The following is a 16,833-nucleotide window of genomic DNA, read 5'->3' as shown; positions in this document are numbered from 1 at the left end:
TAATCTGTCGATGTTCTGTGTTGTAAATTCTGTGATAGGAATTCCCACTCTACGTGCTTGTGTATTTTTAGCTTCATAAAACGAAGATAAGATTTTGACTGGTTTAGAATTCTGTTCATAATAAATAAGAAAAAAAGAAATGAGGAGTGCTTTGAGAGGACTGGACTCTGAAGGAACTGCCAGTTCCTTCTAAAGGTTGGACAATCAATAATTATTTTGGATCAATATTCCCAGACCCCCAGATGTGGGGAGCCAGCTAAAAGTTTCTCTAAGAAAAAAGAAAATCAAAATCAGAATCATTTTGTTCTTGTTTTGGTGAATAAAATGGGATGGAATAAAAATAATTTACAATAGATGTGGTTGGAATTTTGTGCTTTAAATTGGTTAGCCAAGACTTCGTTGGTTCTAGTCACCTTAGAAGCTGTGCAAGTCAGGCCCCATCCCATTTCATCTCACTGGTCATTTTATTTTTTTCCTCTGAGACTGGGAGGTTGAACTTACTCTCTGATACTTTTCACTCATTAGCTGGTGCTCTACTATCCGAGCCACACTTCCAACCTCCCACTTGTGATTTTAAATCAGAGGACCAGATGTTAGAGATCTCCAGGTTTCCCCCATGAGTTGCATCAGGAGTGGGATCGTTGCTTCCTTTGGTACTGAATTAGAGCAACCATGAGACCTCTGATGGCCTGTGATCAGCTGTTTCCATTCTTGTCCTGGCATTGTGGTGAACAGAAAGCACTCCATTCTCACTCTCCGAAATGTCATCTCAGAAATCTCTCGAGTATTCATTTGCACGTTTTCTCTCCTCTCTGTGCTCCCAACCAGGTACTTTCTGGAACATGAGTACCTAGAAAATTGCTGATTTTGCTCACTCCTATTGATTTTACCATGTAAGTGGAGCTCATTGTTCTTGTGTCTCAGAAGAATTCAAGTGTAACAGGATGATGGGTTTCTCTTGTAGAGAATTGTTTTTTTCTTTTTCGTTGATTCTGCAATAGACAATTATAGCAGCCTTTAAGATATCATTAACCTGTGATTTTAGTAAGTGGTTCTTGCTCTGAGTACATTTTCCGAGAGCCATTTATAACCTATTTGTTACTGGGATATAGGTGATAGTACACATATTAAAAAATGTCAAACATCAGATCATTAAAAGTTTCGAGAAATAACAACTTTGGAGAGATGATTCTTCTAATACACTTTAATCCTTTGGTCTTAACACTTCATTTCATGTATGAACTGAGTCCAAGAGGCTAAAATCTAGTCATGCAAGTGAGTTTTGAAATTCTTGTGCTCCTTGCACAGACTGTAAGATGGGAATTTTATGATCTGAACTTGGGTGGTTGTAGGCATCCGGAATTTGTACAGTTGGACGTGTGTTCTCAGGATGAGGAACTGTATCCTGTGGGTGTTGGCCTTTCCATGCCTAAGGCACCTGCTTTCAGCACTAGTTTCATAGCCAGCCCTCCATCTCTATCTCACAGGTGCTTGTAATCAAATTAAAGCTTAAGTGACAACAGAAGTTCATCTTGGAGAAGGTAGCTTGTGTTGTTTTTACAAGCTATTGTGATTCCTTTAAGTGTTTGATTTTTATTTTGCATCAGTTATTTATGCCATTGATAGCTGAGAAAACAAACAAAATGAAACATCATGGTTTTTGCTCTCCTCATTTAGCTCAAGAGCTTGATGAAGATCTAGTCGAAGCTCTGAATATTTTGGTAATTCAAAACAATTGCATTGACTCTCAGAATTGGCATCTTCTTTTGTTTCTTAGGTCAGTTTGTAAGTTAGCTGTAAATACATGTATTTAATTCTGCTTCACACTTGAATTTTTCCTGAGAGCGAGGAGAGCTCCATTACTAGGAAATAATGTCTCTTTATTTCTGTTTCAAAACCATCCTAAGCATTCCTGTACATACTTTTATGGGAATTTGAAGTCACTTCCCAGAAAGAGCACGTCTCTCTTTAATTGAGTGTGTCTAACCTTTCTCCTCTGCACTGGTAGGAAACAATAGCGTTTTGATATTGCTGGGAGCCACAGGTATGCTGGAGCCCGGTGCCCTGGGCTTCCGGGTGCCCTGGGCTTTGAGGGCTGAAGCCTTGAAATAAAGCTTTATGTTTGCTGAAGTGTAATTGAATGAACAGAAGAAATATTAAAAGTGTCAAATTTAGCTGGGCGCCAAAGGCTGACACCTGTAATCCGTGCTACTTAGGAGGCTGAGGTCTGAGGATCACGGTTCAAAGCCAGCCCAGGCAAGGCTCTTTATCTCCAATTAAGCACCAGAAAACTGGAAGTGGCACTGTGGCTCAAAGTGGTAGAGCGCTAGCCTTGAGTGAAAGAGCTACCACTAGTTGGATCAGTATGGTGTGAAGGACGAGTTTTGCATTCCTATTCCTGTTTTGTTGCGTGTTTTTTTTTTTAAACTTTAATTTTTCTGAGCCTTTGTCCATCTGTCAAATTGGGAGAAAGCCCAGGGTCTATGAATTAAAGTTAATGTGTATAAAGTAATTAACACAGTAGTTGGTAAAGGTAGATGCTCAGAACATGATCATTGTTTTTGTTATTGTTCTCATTGAGGGGTTTAGTCTTTTTAAACCTAAAATGTTTAGTATTGCAACTAAAAGATATGGAGCTTTTAGACCTCCTACAGAACAGATTAGCAAGAATAGGGGTTTGAGGAAGGATTCATGGTAGTGGGCAGCTTTTATTTAAGTATCATTGTCTTGGTAGATTTTGTACCCTCTCCATCCATACTCAGTGATCTGTCCTGTTAGTTTTTTATAATTTTATGTTGTATGTACTCAGTCACACCCAAACTAATGTTACATTAAGAGAAGAGATGGAGGGGGATGAGGAGGAGATAACTACTAGGTAGTAGAAAAATTCTACTTGTAAGTAATCTTTAATCCACAGAATTTTATAGCAGATGCTTGCATTTTTCCTAGCCCGCAGTGGTACCTCGCGTGCCTCCTGTGCTGGATAAATAACAAGTCCCGATGATCTTGCACCCTGGTGTCATAGAAACAGTGGAAATCAAAGATTAAAGTGGTGCACACAGTGATCAGCTTTCCTGAGGCAAATTGAAACATAATGCTGAGGCAATTATTTGGGTAATTCAAAGTCCAATCTGTTTTGTGAAAATTGAGTTGGCATTTGTTGAACACTTACTGTGTGCCACGCTCTGGGTTGGACATCTTACGTAAGATGTCTTGTATCGCTTCATTTAAAAGATGTCCTTATAAGGTGTGTGTGTGTATTATTCCGAGTTAGCATATGAGGATTTTTTTCCCCCCCTGTCAGCATAATATTCACAGCCTCCAAAAGTGTTTGACATCTTTTCAGCATTCTGGGTGGTTTTTGTTGTTGTTGTTGTTGTTGTTGTTTTTTAGGGGGGAAGGGGTGAGTGGAACTTTGTCACATGTAAAATGATCCACTCTAGCTGGATACTCATGCCTGTTATCCTAGCTACCAAGGCAGCTGAGATCTCAGAATCTCACTTCAGAACCAGCCTGGGCAGACACGAAGGAAACATTCTTATCTCCTGTTAACCTGCAAAAAAGCAGAGGTGGAGGCAAAACTCCAGTGATAGAGTGCTAGCTAGCCTTGAGCGACACAGCTGAGAGAGAGTGCGAGGTCCTGAGTTCTAGCCTCAGTACCAGCACAAAAAGGAAAGATCCTCTCTAGCCTGGCCTGATGGTGTCCGAGAGCCTGACCTGAATGCCCCTCCCTCCCCAGGGAGCGTTGTCTTTTCTGTGTCAGAACTCACATTTATAGAGCTTCTTAAAATGTTCTAAGCCCCAGTAACAGAGAAGGTGAAGTTTATTCTGAAGTAGTTCATTGTTTTGGATTTAAAAGTTGTAGCTGCCTAGGATTGTGAATGCTCCTACTTTGGGTATACTAGAATGAGTAATTATCTTTTTTTAAAAAAACAAGTCTTGAAAGTATTTTAAGGGAGTTTTTGATCTTCAGGACGTATTAAAATGACTAACACTTCAAAGATTGCTCCAAAGGAAGAGATCTGTGAGTGATAATTTTAGAAACATTGACTGTTAGACCCGGTATTCTTTATAAAGTCCTATTTAACTTCAGGAATGTGGCTGTTGAGTGGAATATAGCTGAGTACCTTACTTTAAAAGGAGTGAACAAGCCAGGCACAGTGGCTCACATCTGTAATCCTAGCTACTCAAGAGGCTGAGATCTGATGACCAACATTCAAAGCCAGTCAGGGCAAGAAAGTACATTGAGACTCTTACCTCCAATTAACTACCAAAAAAGTTGGAAGTGGAGCTGTGGCTCAAGTGGTAGAGCACTAGCCTTGAGCAAAGAAACTCAGAGACAGAGCCTAGGCCCTGAGTTCAATCCCCAGGAGTGACACTCAAAAAGGGGTGGGGGGCAGGTGAACAGTTCTGTCTGGTGAAGCAGAGCATTGTATATATCAACTCTTAGTACCTCAGTGGTGAGTAGAATTGAAACAGCAAGCATAGTAGGTCATCTTGATACTCCATAGTAGGTAAAACTTGAACTTCCCATCTTTGTGTCAGTCTAGGTGGCTTAATGATTTTTCTGGTAGTGCCTGAAGTGCAGTAGAAGGAAGAAGGTCTTTGGGGCACTGCCAGCCAGGCTGGGCAGTGGCATTAAAGACATGGAGCAAGAGGGGAGTACAAGCAACTCCTAGTGGGTTTTTTTTTTTTGTGTGTGTTTTTTTTGCCAGTCCTGGGCCTTGGACTCGGGGCCTGAGCACTGTCCCTGGCTTCCTTTTGCTCAAGGCTAGCACTCTGCCACTTGAGCCACAGCACCACTTCTGGTCGTTTTCTATATATGTGGTGCTGGGGAATCGAACCCAGGGCTTCATGTATACGAGGCAAGCACTCTTGCCACTAGGCCGTATTCCCAGCCCAACTCCTGGTGTTTTCACGAATCTTCTCTACCATCTGTTTCCATTGAGGCAGCATAGTAAAAACCTCTTAGGCTTATGCTACTAATGTACAGCAAATATTTTCCTTTAACAAGTCACTGATTTGTACTGGTGATTTGAAAGCTCTTGAGCAAAGTGATGAGCCTTTAGATGACAGGCATGACTGTCTTGCTTACTTAGCTGGAATAACAGCCAGGTTTATAACCTTCCTGTTTTTTGTTTGTTTGTTTTTTTAAAGTGTGCATATTAGGTGCTAGCAAGAGCTGACTTCACCCTTTCTCTGGTTTTGTGACAGGATCCACGCTCTCATCAGCCTAGCTCAGGAGTAATAACATTGCTTCTCATCAGTAATAACACTGCTCCCAAGGGGTGTGGAGGTGCAGGCCTGAGGTCACATGCCTGTGGGTCCCACCTACTCTTCAGAAACATGGGAGGTTGGTAGTTAGCTAGCCCGGGCCCAGTTAGCACAAGATCCCATCTGAACAACAACCTGAAAGCAAAATGAGTAGGTGCCTGGCTCGAGCAGTGGAGAGTACCTGTCTAGGAAGCACCAGGCCCCGAGTTCAGTCTGTTTCTTAGGACAGCCATAGAGTTAGTGCTTCCCTGACTTTCATTACCATGCATTCCCACTTCTCTCCTAAGGAGGCCACATGTAGCTGGTTATTTAACGAGGAGCGCTGTTAGGATGTTGCTTCACGTGAAAGCGATTGATGACGCATGAGCGTGTTGGCCGTCCTTCCACTCGCATTGACAAAAAGTGAGAGAGCAGAGGCTTCGGTGCTGTGGTGGTCTGGATCAATGGTTCCTGCCCTGGGCCTGAAGGGGTGATTGCAGCACATGTGTAGACAAAGCAAAATAAAGCACATGTGTTAGTGTTTGTGGGGGGGGGGGGAAAGTGCTTGTTACAGGTACAATGAAGACATATAAACTAAGTATTACTGATTTTTTTTTTTCCTTTTGTCTGAGACCAGAACTTGAACTTGGTATCTGATGTTTTCAATCACTCTGGTGCTCTACCACCTGAGCATCGCTTCCAGCCCCCTACTGAACACATAATCATTTATCGTGATCAATTTATTACTGCTTTAAAAAAAATCACTGTTTATTTTCTCGAGTCGCAAATATTAAAAACTACTACTATGCACGGATTCTTTGTTCTGAAATGCCTGAGAGCCACTATAGTGGGTGTCTAGAGAGGCAGTGCACTTGGGGTGTGACTGTCTGCCCCCCCACATAGGCCATTACACATAGGAATACTGATCAGTAAGCCCTGCATGTAGCCCCTTGAGATCCAGGGAACTGGGGGGGGGGGAGGTCCCTTGCATAAAAGTTGGTATGACCACTTTTGCCCTTTCCTGTTAGGCGTTTTGGGCAAGTATTATTTCAGAATGGTTTGTTAGAACTGGTTGAGAATGATTTGTCACTACAAATCTTCATAGGTTTTAAACTTCTGTCATTATAAGAATAACCTGTAGAATACGATTGAAAGCTGAGTGAGATATGGCATATATCTGTAATCCTATCTACTTCAGAAACAAAGTCCAGTAGTGAGACCCAGTTCCAAAAACAAAACACTTATACTCCCAAACGGATACATTGAAACCCCTTTCACTACTTGAAGACAATGAGGAGAAGAAGAAAGTAAAAATCTTAGTGTCTTTGCTTCACACCTTGTAAGTCTTCACCCTGGGAAGCTGGGTTTGAGATGATTGTAGTTCAAGGCCAGCCTGGGAAGGTAAGTTCAAGATATCTGCCCCCCCCCCCCCCCGCCGTCTCAGCCTATAGGCTCCTACAGTAGTGCACACCTTTCATCCCAAGCTACTTGGGAGGATAGCCGTTCCAGGCCAGCTCAGGCAGAAGAAGTCTAAGAGACTCTTCCTTACTGAGGGAAGATGGATGCAGTCGTGGGGGTCTGTGGTCTGAGCAGTGGGGTGAAGCCTAAAGTAGGCAGGCTCCTAGCCAAGGTGTGCGCCCAAGCAGGGACACGATGCCCGTCCCCTAAAACACCAGTGAATCCAGGCGTGGTGGCTCAGGCTTATTGCAACTACTCTACTTGGGAGGTGGGCTGGCAGTTCAAGGCCAGCCTGAGTAAAAAAAAAGTGTGTGAGACTCCATCTGAAGCAATGGCTAGATGAGGTGATGCGCGCCTGTTATCCTAGCTACAGGTGTAGCTCCGTGGCTGGCATCACCAGCAACACGGGGAAGCACAAGTAGGAGGGTCACCGTGCAGGTCAGCTGGGGTACATATTGAAAATAACCAATGGAAAAGGAGCTGGAGGGTGGTTGAGCAGCTTTAGCAGTATGGTCCCAGCTTAGCCACAAAACCCTATAGAAACACAAATGCACTTAACAAAAATAAAGAAAGAAAGAATGGGGGCTCAGCTCGAGTGGTAGAGCATGCTCCTAGCCTGGCCCTGGCCCTGGGTTTTGTGGCTAGTACTGCAAAAAAGAGAAGATTGCATTAACACTTCCAGGCCTGTGAGTTCTCCCTTGGGGTTGGAATACCTCAGCCCTCTGCTCCCTGGAGAGCGAGAACGCCCGAGTTGTCCCCACAGTGCTGTGTTGGTTCGGGTCACCGGGTCTCGAGAAGAGGTTTTCTGATACCGGTGTACACATAGCCTTTCTAAAAATAAGTTGTATTGATTTGGGTAAGAACAAGATGCTTAAAAATGATTTTAAAATCTTAAAATGTTTTTTTTTTTCCTTTTAAATAACACAGGTCTTCCATAAATCTGCTTTGCATCCTTGCCAGTGATATAGCCCTTGGAGCCAGGCTGTATTTCTAACCAATTTCCTTTATTGGCACAGTTTGGATTAATTACATTTTATTTGACTTTGGTTGCCAAGAGACTAAAAGCCAATTAGGAACTTATCTCTCGTGAATCTTGTTGCTAGAGTTTTGTATTTTTTTTTTAACCTTTGTTTTTCATGGTGTTGGAGATTGACTAAAATGATTTGCTCTTTGGTTGACATGTGAAATATAAAATTCTCACAATTATTTGCTTTAGATAAGGTCCTTATATTGAGGGATTTATAGAAAATTCCTTAAGGTTTTTTATGCCTTTAATAAAATTGTGTGAATAATAAACCTTAAATATTGACGAGTTTTCATGCATGTATGTGGCTTGTGAAACCATCCCCCCAGTCAACGTGGTGAGCGCATCAGGTTCCTTGTGCCATTTTGTCACCTTCCTTGGCCCTCCCCCCCCCCCCTTGGACTCACACAGAATGACTGCTGGTCTGCTGGTTTGTTTTCTGTCCTTGTAGATCGGAGGTTTATGTTAGTGGAAAGTGTGCGCATGCACGCGTACACACACACACACACACACCCCGGCACTACTGACACACATATTCTTTCAGTTCCAGCTCAGACATCATAAGAGATCTCCTGGAAGAAGAGGAGGCGTGGGAAGCATCATATAAGTGAGTTCTCATACTCAAGAAATAAGCATATATTTTGAGAAATGCAAATTTTATGCTGCTGATTTTCAATCAAGAGAATATTTGTACTTTCTGATTTAGGCAATTAATAATCTTGCTTTGGTGTTTCTTCGTAGAGATGGGATGCTATTTTAATAACTCTGGTTACTTAATAGAAGTTGTTTCTGTAAGCCCAGATTATTTCTATGCATTGTTTAGTAGTTTGGCCTTAAGTACTGGCTCATAACCATCAGAATGCTTTTATAAAGAAAATAGAAGCCTTTGTATGGGAATCTTCATGTGAGACATAGACATCTACCTGTATGTGTGTTATTGTCTTCTCTCCTTTTATAATAAAAGGCTGGCCCTCCTCCTACCTGAGACTCATTCCCTTCTTATTTCTACCTCATTCCTGCTCTCTTTCCAGGCGCCTTGGCCCTTCTTGTTTCTTGTTCTTCTATAGGCAATAGCTCTCACTATGCAGTGGTGGCCTCTGTACCCGCCATTGTATCCCACATCCCTTCCTTAATAGCGGATGTAGCAAATTCAGCCAGTCCCATCATTCTTCCGCCAAAGCCGCCGTGGGTCCCGTGTTGCTAACCGACAGGCATGGTTTAGACCTCATCTTTACGTTAAACTCTGTGAGTGTGGGAAGAGGCTGGGCCGTAAGCATGCAGGAACCAACCAGCAAAACCCCTTCCCACCACTGGTTCTGCCCTCAACTGGCAGCGTTTAATGGCAGAGTTCACAGAGGGAAGTTATTCAGAGGGCTCTGTTTAATCCTTACAGAGCAACCGGCAGTATTTACAGAGCAGTCACATTTTGTGGGGAGGCAAAGCTGTTGGGAGGCTTTTCCTGATTCTACCTCTAAAACTACACTACATACATAAGTGCACACATAGTGAAACGCACAGTCACTGAGGCTGTTTTATGCTCAGCAGAAATCAAGAGGCCTCAGCTGGTCAACAGAATTCTCCCAAGTTTTGTTCTCTACGAAGTGAGAAGATTGGGTTAGACGAACTCCTGCATTCTTCCTGCTTTACCATTTACTGTCGGTGAGCACCAAGTGGTGGCACGTGCTTTCTCAGAGCCTGGGCACTGTCCCTGAGCTCTTTGCTCAAGTCTAGTGTTCTTCCACTTAGAGCCACAGATCCACTTCCAGTTTTCGAGTGGTTATTGGAGATCAGAGTCTCATGGGGACTTTTCTGCCCAGGACGGCTTCAAGCCCTGATCCTTAGATTGCAGTCTCCTGAGAAGCTAGGATTGATTATACAAGTGAACTATCGGTGCCCGGCTGTTTCTAGTCTTTAACAGGAGTGAGTGTTGAATTTTATCAAAGTTAAGTATTTGCAGTGCGGGGGTTGGAACTGAAGCACAGAAGGCAAGTTCTTTATTGAGTCACCACTGTAGTTGCTTTAGCCAGTGCTTTGAATGTATCTGCGGAGATGAGTAAGGGATTTTCCACCTTCATTTTGTTAGTATGGTAATGGACTGTTTTTGTTTTTCAGTGTTAAATTACATATTATTCCTGAAATAAGTCTTAATTTGGTGGTGATGTCAGACTTAAATATATTAGACTTGGTTTCTTAACATTTTGCTAAATACTTTTTTGCTTATTAATGTTGACAGTTTATCTGCAGCTTTTCTCCATGAAATATGCTTGTCAGACTTTGGCCCTCACTGAAGATTATGCATTGGTTTTCTGGATGGGCCCTTTGCTCCATACATACCTTAGGGAATTGAAAGTACTTGTAGCAGGAAAACAACTAATCACATATTTAAAGGAGGAGGAGGCCCTTAGAAAGAGCCTCTTTTTATGGCTGGACCAAGAAGAAAAGTGGATTTTTAAATCACCTATATCAAACTATCCAAAGAACTCAAGGCAACTCTGTGTAAAGAACTAAAAGAGAGTAGGAAAATAGTGAATCATCAAATGCAGAATGCTACTAAAGCAGTAGATGTCTCTTTGGTTCTTTTTTTTTTTTCTAAATTACATTTTAGATTTGATAGGCACAATAACCAAGTTCACCAAGGCTCAAAGCAGATTTCAGTAGGAGGAAGGAAGAATGAAGTTGAAGATTGGTCAGCTGATATTATCTATTCTGAGAAACAGAAGACACGGATAAAGAGTAATAAATAGCTCCAGAGCCCAGGGAGCACCATGTAGTAAGTATGTCAGCATTCGCATAATGGAGACCTGTAGAAAAAGGACAGAAAGAATACGTATACAAATAGTGAAACAAAAAGCTTCCCAGATTTAATGAAAAACATTACATATCTAGCCAGGCCCCAGTGGCTTGGGCCTGTAATCCTAGATACTCCTGAGTCTGAGATCTGAGGATCACAGTTTAAAACCAGCCCAGGCAAAGAAGAAAAAGTCCGTAACCACCAGAAAACCGGAAGTGGAGCTGTGGTTCAAAGTGGTAGAGCACTAGCCTTGAGCAAAAAGTGCTTAGGGACAGCACCTAGGTAGGCCCTGAGTTCAAGCTCCACTACCAACAACAAAAACAAACAACAACCAAAAAAACCCATTACATATTCTACAAACTGCAAGTAACATAAGCTCAGATATCCACACCATAATCCAACTGCCAAAAGTAAAGGAGAAAATCTTGCAGGAATCCATAGAAAAGCAAACTTATTACCTATAAGTGATTGGTGATTTCTCAGTAGACACCATGGAGGTCAGAGACAATAGAAGGTCACATTCAAACTGCTAAACCAAGCATCAACCGAGAATTTTGTATCTAACAAATTTGCCCTTCAGAACTGAAGGAGAAGCCGGGCACTAGTGGCTCACGCTTGTAATCCTAGCTACTCAGGAAGCTGAGACCTGAGGATCGTAGTTCAAAGTCATCCTGGGCAGGAAAGTCCATGAGGCTCTTATCTCCAATTAACCACCAGAAAACCGGAAGTGGCTCAAAGTGGTAGAGCACTAGCCGCAAAGGGAGCTCAGGGACAGCATCCATGCCCTGAGGTCAAGCCCCATCACCACCACCACCACCAACAACAAAGACCTGAAAACTGAAGGAGAAATAAAGACATCAAGAGAAACAGCCCCTGAGAGAGCCAGTCATGAGGAATGCAGCTTTTGCTGAAAAAAACACTGTGTACTTGGGCCACATGAATTAACTAACGGCAGCTTCCATTTGTGTCTATGTTCATTATCTTAAACCACTCACTTTTCATTCACCACAGAATCCAGGAAAGGACAGGACTGATTACTAACATCTTTACGACAAGGGACCAAACTACTAAGGACAGCAGAGTCTGGCAGGACAAATGCTCCCTTTCCTCTCCCAGATGGACACCATTACCTTTGGAGATGAGATTGCTCCCTGTAGGGAAGTCTAAAGTTGAACTGTGAAACCTGGAAACGGTTTGAGAGTTTTGAATGCCATCTTGAGAGATAAAAGACAGTTTTGATGTTCTTTTTGTCCATGACTCTTTTTCTCTTGTTTTAAAAGATAAGGGGTATAAAGCAGTCATTACAAATCTGTGTTTTGGGTCATACCATATGTTCTGATTTATGTAACCACTTACAGCACAAGAGAATCTTTGGGTATTACTGGCATTAATCAAAATGAGATTTTTTTTTCCAGAAATTGAGAATGAGATTTTGATGTAAATTAATGCACTCATTACAATCCCAGGGCTACCATTAAGAGTATAAAATTCAAGATGTAGTATAAGAAATGAGGGAATTCAGATGTTGCATTAAAAAAAACCACAAAAGTTTTATACCTAAGAAGGCAAAAGCAAAATGGCACACAGAGATCCTACTTGATCTATAATAACAATAAACTGAAGTTGATTAAATAATCCAATTAAAAAGCTGAGGTTAGCAGAATGGAGTGAAGATGCACTTAACAAGAGCCCTAGGATGCTTGAGGCAAAAATAATGGGTGGAAAACTACCTAAGAGCAGCAGGAGTGAAACTATCAGAACTGTTTCCAGGGGCCTTGACTCGTCCTATTTACAGTCCTTGTGGGTGGGAAGCCAGGCAGGTTAAAATGTGCTGTGGATTGCATGCAGACAGTGCTCCTAATCCTTGGTGGCCTCCTGCCACATGGGGAGAGTGGAGATTCCCTGCTCTGGAAATCCTAGCAAGCTTTATAGGCTCCAGTCTGTTGAAGCTCTTTGAAACGTTGTATCAAAAGCTGCATTTAGAACACCCTACAATGCAAAACTTAATGGGGATTTTACACTGACCTTTTTGTATCATTTATTTGCCTTGTCATATTCTTAATAAGCAGTTTGGAATTTTGAAGAGATATGTATCAGAATTTTAAAAGAATGTATGTGCTTTCTTTTTGCTCTGCATCTTTACTTGCTCTATCAGTGCACATTGAAGAGACTATCCTATGTGCATTTAATAACCTTGATGCCTGTATTAAAAATGATTGAATGTGTATGTGTGGGTCTTTTTCTGGAATCTTACTTTTTCAGTCTTCATCAATAACAGACCCTTGATTACTGTAGCCTTACAGACTTGCAATAAAATAATGTGAGATCTCTTTTGTAAAATATATGTACTAATTTAGTGTCCACTTTTGTGTTCTCTACTGTATGGGTGTGACAAGTGTGTAAGGCCAACAAGTTTATTTTCCATCATGTCTCTCTCACTTCCGGTGATTCTTTTTGCACACTCATTGTTTCTTAAGTTTGGATGAGTTTTATTGCTGCGTCTTTTAAGTTCACCACATCTTTCATCTCCTCTCTACATTATACTTATGAACCCTTTGGAGGAATTGTTTGTCTTTGATAGGGTGAATTTTTCCTGACTTGTCCATTTGACTCATCTTTTCCCTGTCTCCATTTGTCTGTGGGTGGTGCCCAGCTTTCCCACCAGAGCCTTTTTATGTAGTGATTATAGCTGTATGAAAGTCCTAGTCTAATGGTTCCAACAAATGGGTTATCTTGTATCTGCTGGCTGCTTTTTCTCTAGGGCTTTTCCTCCTTTTGTGTCATACATTTTGACTGAATGGTGATCATACTGTGAAGTACCCATGAGACTGAGATAAATAGTGTTTATGTCTAGAAATGGACATGGGGAATTAAACCGGGTATTTCAGGACTTGGCCTGGCTGATTTTCTAGCGATTCACACAATCTCAGTGCATCGAGGGGTCCACATTCCTCTAGCAGTTACCTGCTTTTTACCTCTTGTATAATATAGAGTTGATTTGCCTCCTGCCTACCTTTCAGCCATCTCTGAAAGGTCTCCTCCTCTCTGGTCACTTTGTGTTCCGGTGTCTGACTTGGTGTTGGGCTTATATAGGACTTTTTTTTTTTTTGTCCAGTCCTGGGCCTTGAACTCAGGGCCTGAGCACTGTCCTTGGCTTCCTTTTGCTCAAGGTTAGCACTCTGCCACTTGAGCCACAGAGCCACTTCTGGCCATTTTCTGTATATGTGGTGCTTGGGAATTGAACTCAGGGCCTCATGTATACGAGGCAAGCTCTCTTGCCACTAGGCCATATGCCCAGCCCTATATAGGACTTTATGTTGCTCTGCTCCAGCCCTGTCTTAGTAAGCCCAAGCTCCTGTGTCACAGGGATGGCGTTTTCCTAGCACTCTTCCTTCCACCGACCCTCGCCCCCCCGCCCTGTTGTAGTATTCCTTGGTGTCTATGTGAGATCCTCTGCCTGCGATGAATTTCTGCCCTCCAGAGGTGGATATTGTAGTGTTTGACATTTCTCCAGAAGTTGTGAGTCTTTCCTTGGTGCTCACGAAATTATTCTCTGTCCTTTCTCGTGAACAGACTGACTATACTTCTGCTTCTCAAGGGACAGTGGCACTTTGGTTGAGCCCAATGGGCCAGTGCTCTTCTCTTAGACTAAAATAGACTTTATTTCCCCCAGCTTTTAACATATTAGGATGTTAAGCAGACGTGTAAAACTGCTAGCCTTGGATTCAGAAGAAATTTCACTTTTCTGTGATCTCTGCATTTTCACCGTGTATCATTTACAAACAGGGAATGGTAATGATTATACTAGCTACAGGTCTTTCAATGGAATAGGAGGCTAGTTGGGGTTTTAAAGAAATAACACCTGTGAAAGTATTTATAATCTAGACATTGCTTTAGAACAGTAATTATTGCATTCTAAGATGTCATTTCTTTTCTTTTTCAGAAATGATCTTCAAGACAGAGAAGTAAGTCCAAGACAGAATCGCCGCACAAGAGCAGCAGAAAATGCTGAGATTGAGCCAAGAAACAAGCGTAATAGGAATTAGTGTGGGCCTTTGGCTGCTTTTTTAATACAGTGATAGCATATGGTATTTTTGATTACCATATATAGGTTGCACATTACCCAAGGAAACATGTTTAAGTCTAAATGTAATAATTAATTCAGTGTCCCCGTCTTCCCTGCCTTTCCAGAAGCAGAAACATATTACAAAACACTTCCCTTGGTCAATTGCCCCCTGCATCTAAATATTTCTCCCTGGAAACATGAGCAATCAAGTGTTCACCAGCCTTCCAGGGTGGGTACGCTGCTTGGCAAAGATATTTGGCTTGATATCTAAATTTCAGAATGCCCTTACATGGTTTTCCTTTTCTTCTATAGAGAAGCCAGCTTCACAAATCCTCTTTACCTTAACTGGCAGTTGACTTAAGAGTGACTGTGTGTGTTGTAGCTTGCACTCTTAGAGTGAGTAGTACCAATGTAGGCAACCAGCATGTCCAGCAGAGCAGTGACTAGATGGTTGTTGCCCAAAAGTTTAGTGCAGTTGTTTGTTAAGCCCGTGTTTTACATATTACTGAAAGTAGGATTGTAATATAAAGTCACAGTAATATAATTGTTGAAAGTCATATAGTTATTAGTGTTGTAATTTAAAGTCACAGTAACTGGAACATTAGGCATATTCTTCCGAAGTGGCACTTAAAATGATTGCTGTTAGTACTTTTTCACTTGGGTCAGTCGTATCACTAACACTTTGAATCCGAGCTGTTAAACAAGTATGCAATAAATGGATTTCATAAATGAGTAGACTTTTAAAAACAATGTCCTTGTAACAGTATCCTGTGAGTCACTTGAGTAGAGCTATAAATCATGGTAATGAATTGTTATAGCAGGGCTGGGAGTATGGCCTAGTGGTAAAGTGCTCGCCTCGTATACATGAAGCCCTGGGTTTGATTCTCCAGCACCACATATCTAGAAAAAAGCCAGAAGTGGCGCTGTGGCTCCAGAGGTAGAGTGCTAGCCTTGAGCAAAAAGAAGCCAGGGACAGTGCTCAGGGCCTGAGTCCAAGCCCCAGGACTGGCAACAAAAACAAAACAAATAAACAAATGAATTGTTATAGCAGGGTGTCTCCCCTGGTCCAGTTCCTACTGTGTTTTTGGTGTTTGAGAGCCAGCATACTCCCACCCTTCACCACCAGCCCAGTCTAAGTATGGCAGCTTTCACATAACTTGACAGAAAATTTGGCAGTGTTAAAGCAAGAAATGTATTAATGTGCCAGGGATGGCACTTGTGGCGTCCCTTCTCCAGAGTGTGCCTCTGTTGACACTGGTTTTCTTTTCATATGCTTTGGTGTTTCTGATAATGTGACATGATGGCAAGATTTAGTGTTTTTCACACTGAAATCTGCTGAGTTCTCTGTGTTCCAAGTGGCTATAGAATAATTTGTCATAGTCAGTTCATCTGCCTGAGGTTATGAGTGCTACGTTAAGAAACCTAAAAGCAGGCCTCCTACTATGTGTACTTTACAGTCAGACCCAAATCTAGCCTTCTGGATCATGAAACTTCCACCGCCTTCTTCTCCTGAAAGGAAGGTGAACGATTGGACAATGTCTGTCAGCATTAAGACCAACAGGCACTTCTTCCCCAGCAGGTGAAGACCCCAGTGGTATGTTTGCTCACCCCACTCTCTGATGCCATCAACAGGGTCACCCCGAGGCTCAGACACTTAATAGACCCCAGCACAATAACAGTGGGAGATTTTAGTATGCCATTCTCACCAATAGGGTTATCCAGCTAAAAAAGAAACCTCAGGGTGGTTTCAATAGGCATGACTAGAAATGTCATCCAGCAGCTGCCGTATGCACATTCTTAGCAGATGTTGGAGCTTTCCCCAGAATAGATCATATTCTAAGAAATAAAGCAAATCTTAACATATATTTGTGATTAAAAACCCTTAGGAGGCCACAATGGAATAAAACTGGGAGACAACAAAACCATCTACAGAAAATACTCGAGCACATAGAGACTAAAAATACGTTGTTGAATAGCCAAGTGGTTTATTGGAGTCAGATGGTGAAATCAATAAATTCCAAGAATCTGTTGCATTTACTAGAACCATTTGAGTACAGCAAAGACAGTGTTAAGAGGAAAAGTTTATGCCTATGAGTGCCTACATCTCACACACGGTGAGATCTGCCCCCCAAAAAAGTAATGCAGTTCAAGCTCATCTGGTTATACCCCATATTAGCAGGTGGAAAGAATTGATGAAGACTATGGCAGAAATTAGTGAAATGGAGACTGAATAACATTTTT

The 16,833-nt window shown here is 42.0% G+C and overlaps 1 protein-coding gene across 1 annotated transcript in view; it reads left to right on the top strand.

Annotated features, from left to right (window-relative positions):
- The window catches only part of Rad18 (RAD18 E3 ubiquitin protein ligase), a 54,762-nt gene extending 39,420 nt beyond the window's left edge, over positions 1-15,342 (top strand). Inside the window, exons 12-13 of the mRNA XM_048356203.1 lie at positions 8,280-8,342; positions 14,470-15,342. Of these exons, the coding sequence (XP_048212160.1) occupies positions 8,280-8,342; positions 14,470-14,572 (166 nt within the window). The 3' untranslated portion in view covers positions 14,573-15,342. The remainder of the gene's footprint in view (positions 1-8,279; positions 8,343-14,469) is intronic.
- Positions 15,343-16,833: the final 1,491 nt, after the last annotated feature.

Source organism: Perognathus longimembris, chromosome 10, assembly GCF_023159225.1.
Source record: "Perognathus longimembris pacificus isolate PPM17 chromosome 10, ASM2315922v1, whole genome shotgun sequence".
Classification (NCBI taxonomy): Eukaryota; Metazoa; Chordata; class Mammalia; order Rodentia; family Heteromyidae; genus Perognathus; species Perognathus longimembris.
The sequence above is the reverse complement of the archived record's forward strand: the minus strand, read 5'-3'. Positions and strand labels throughout refer to the sequence as shown.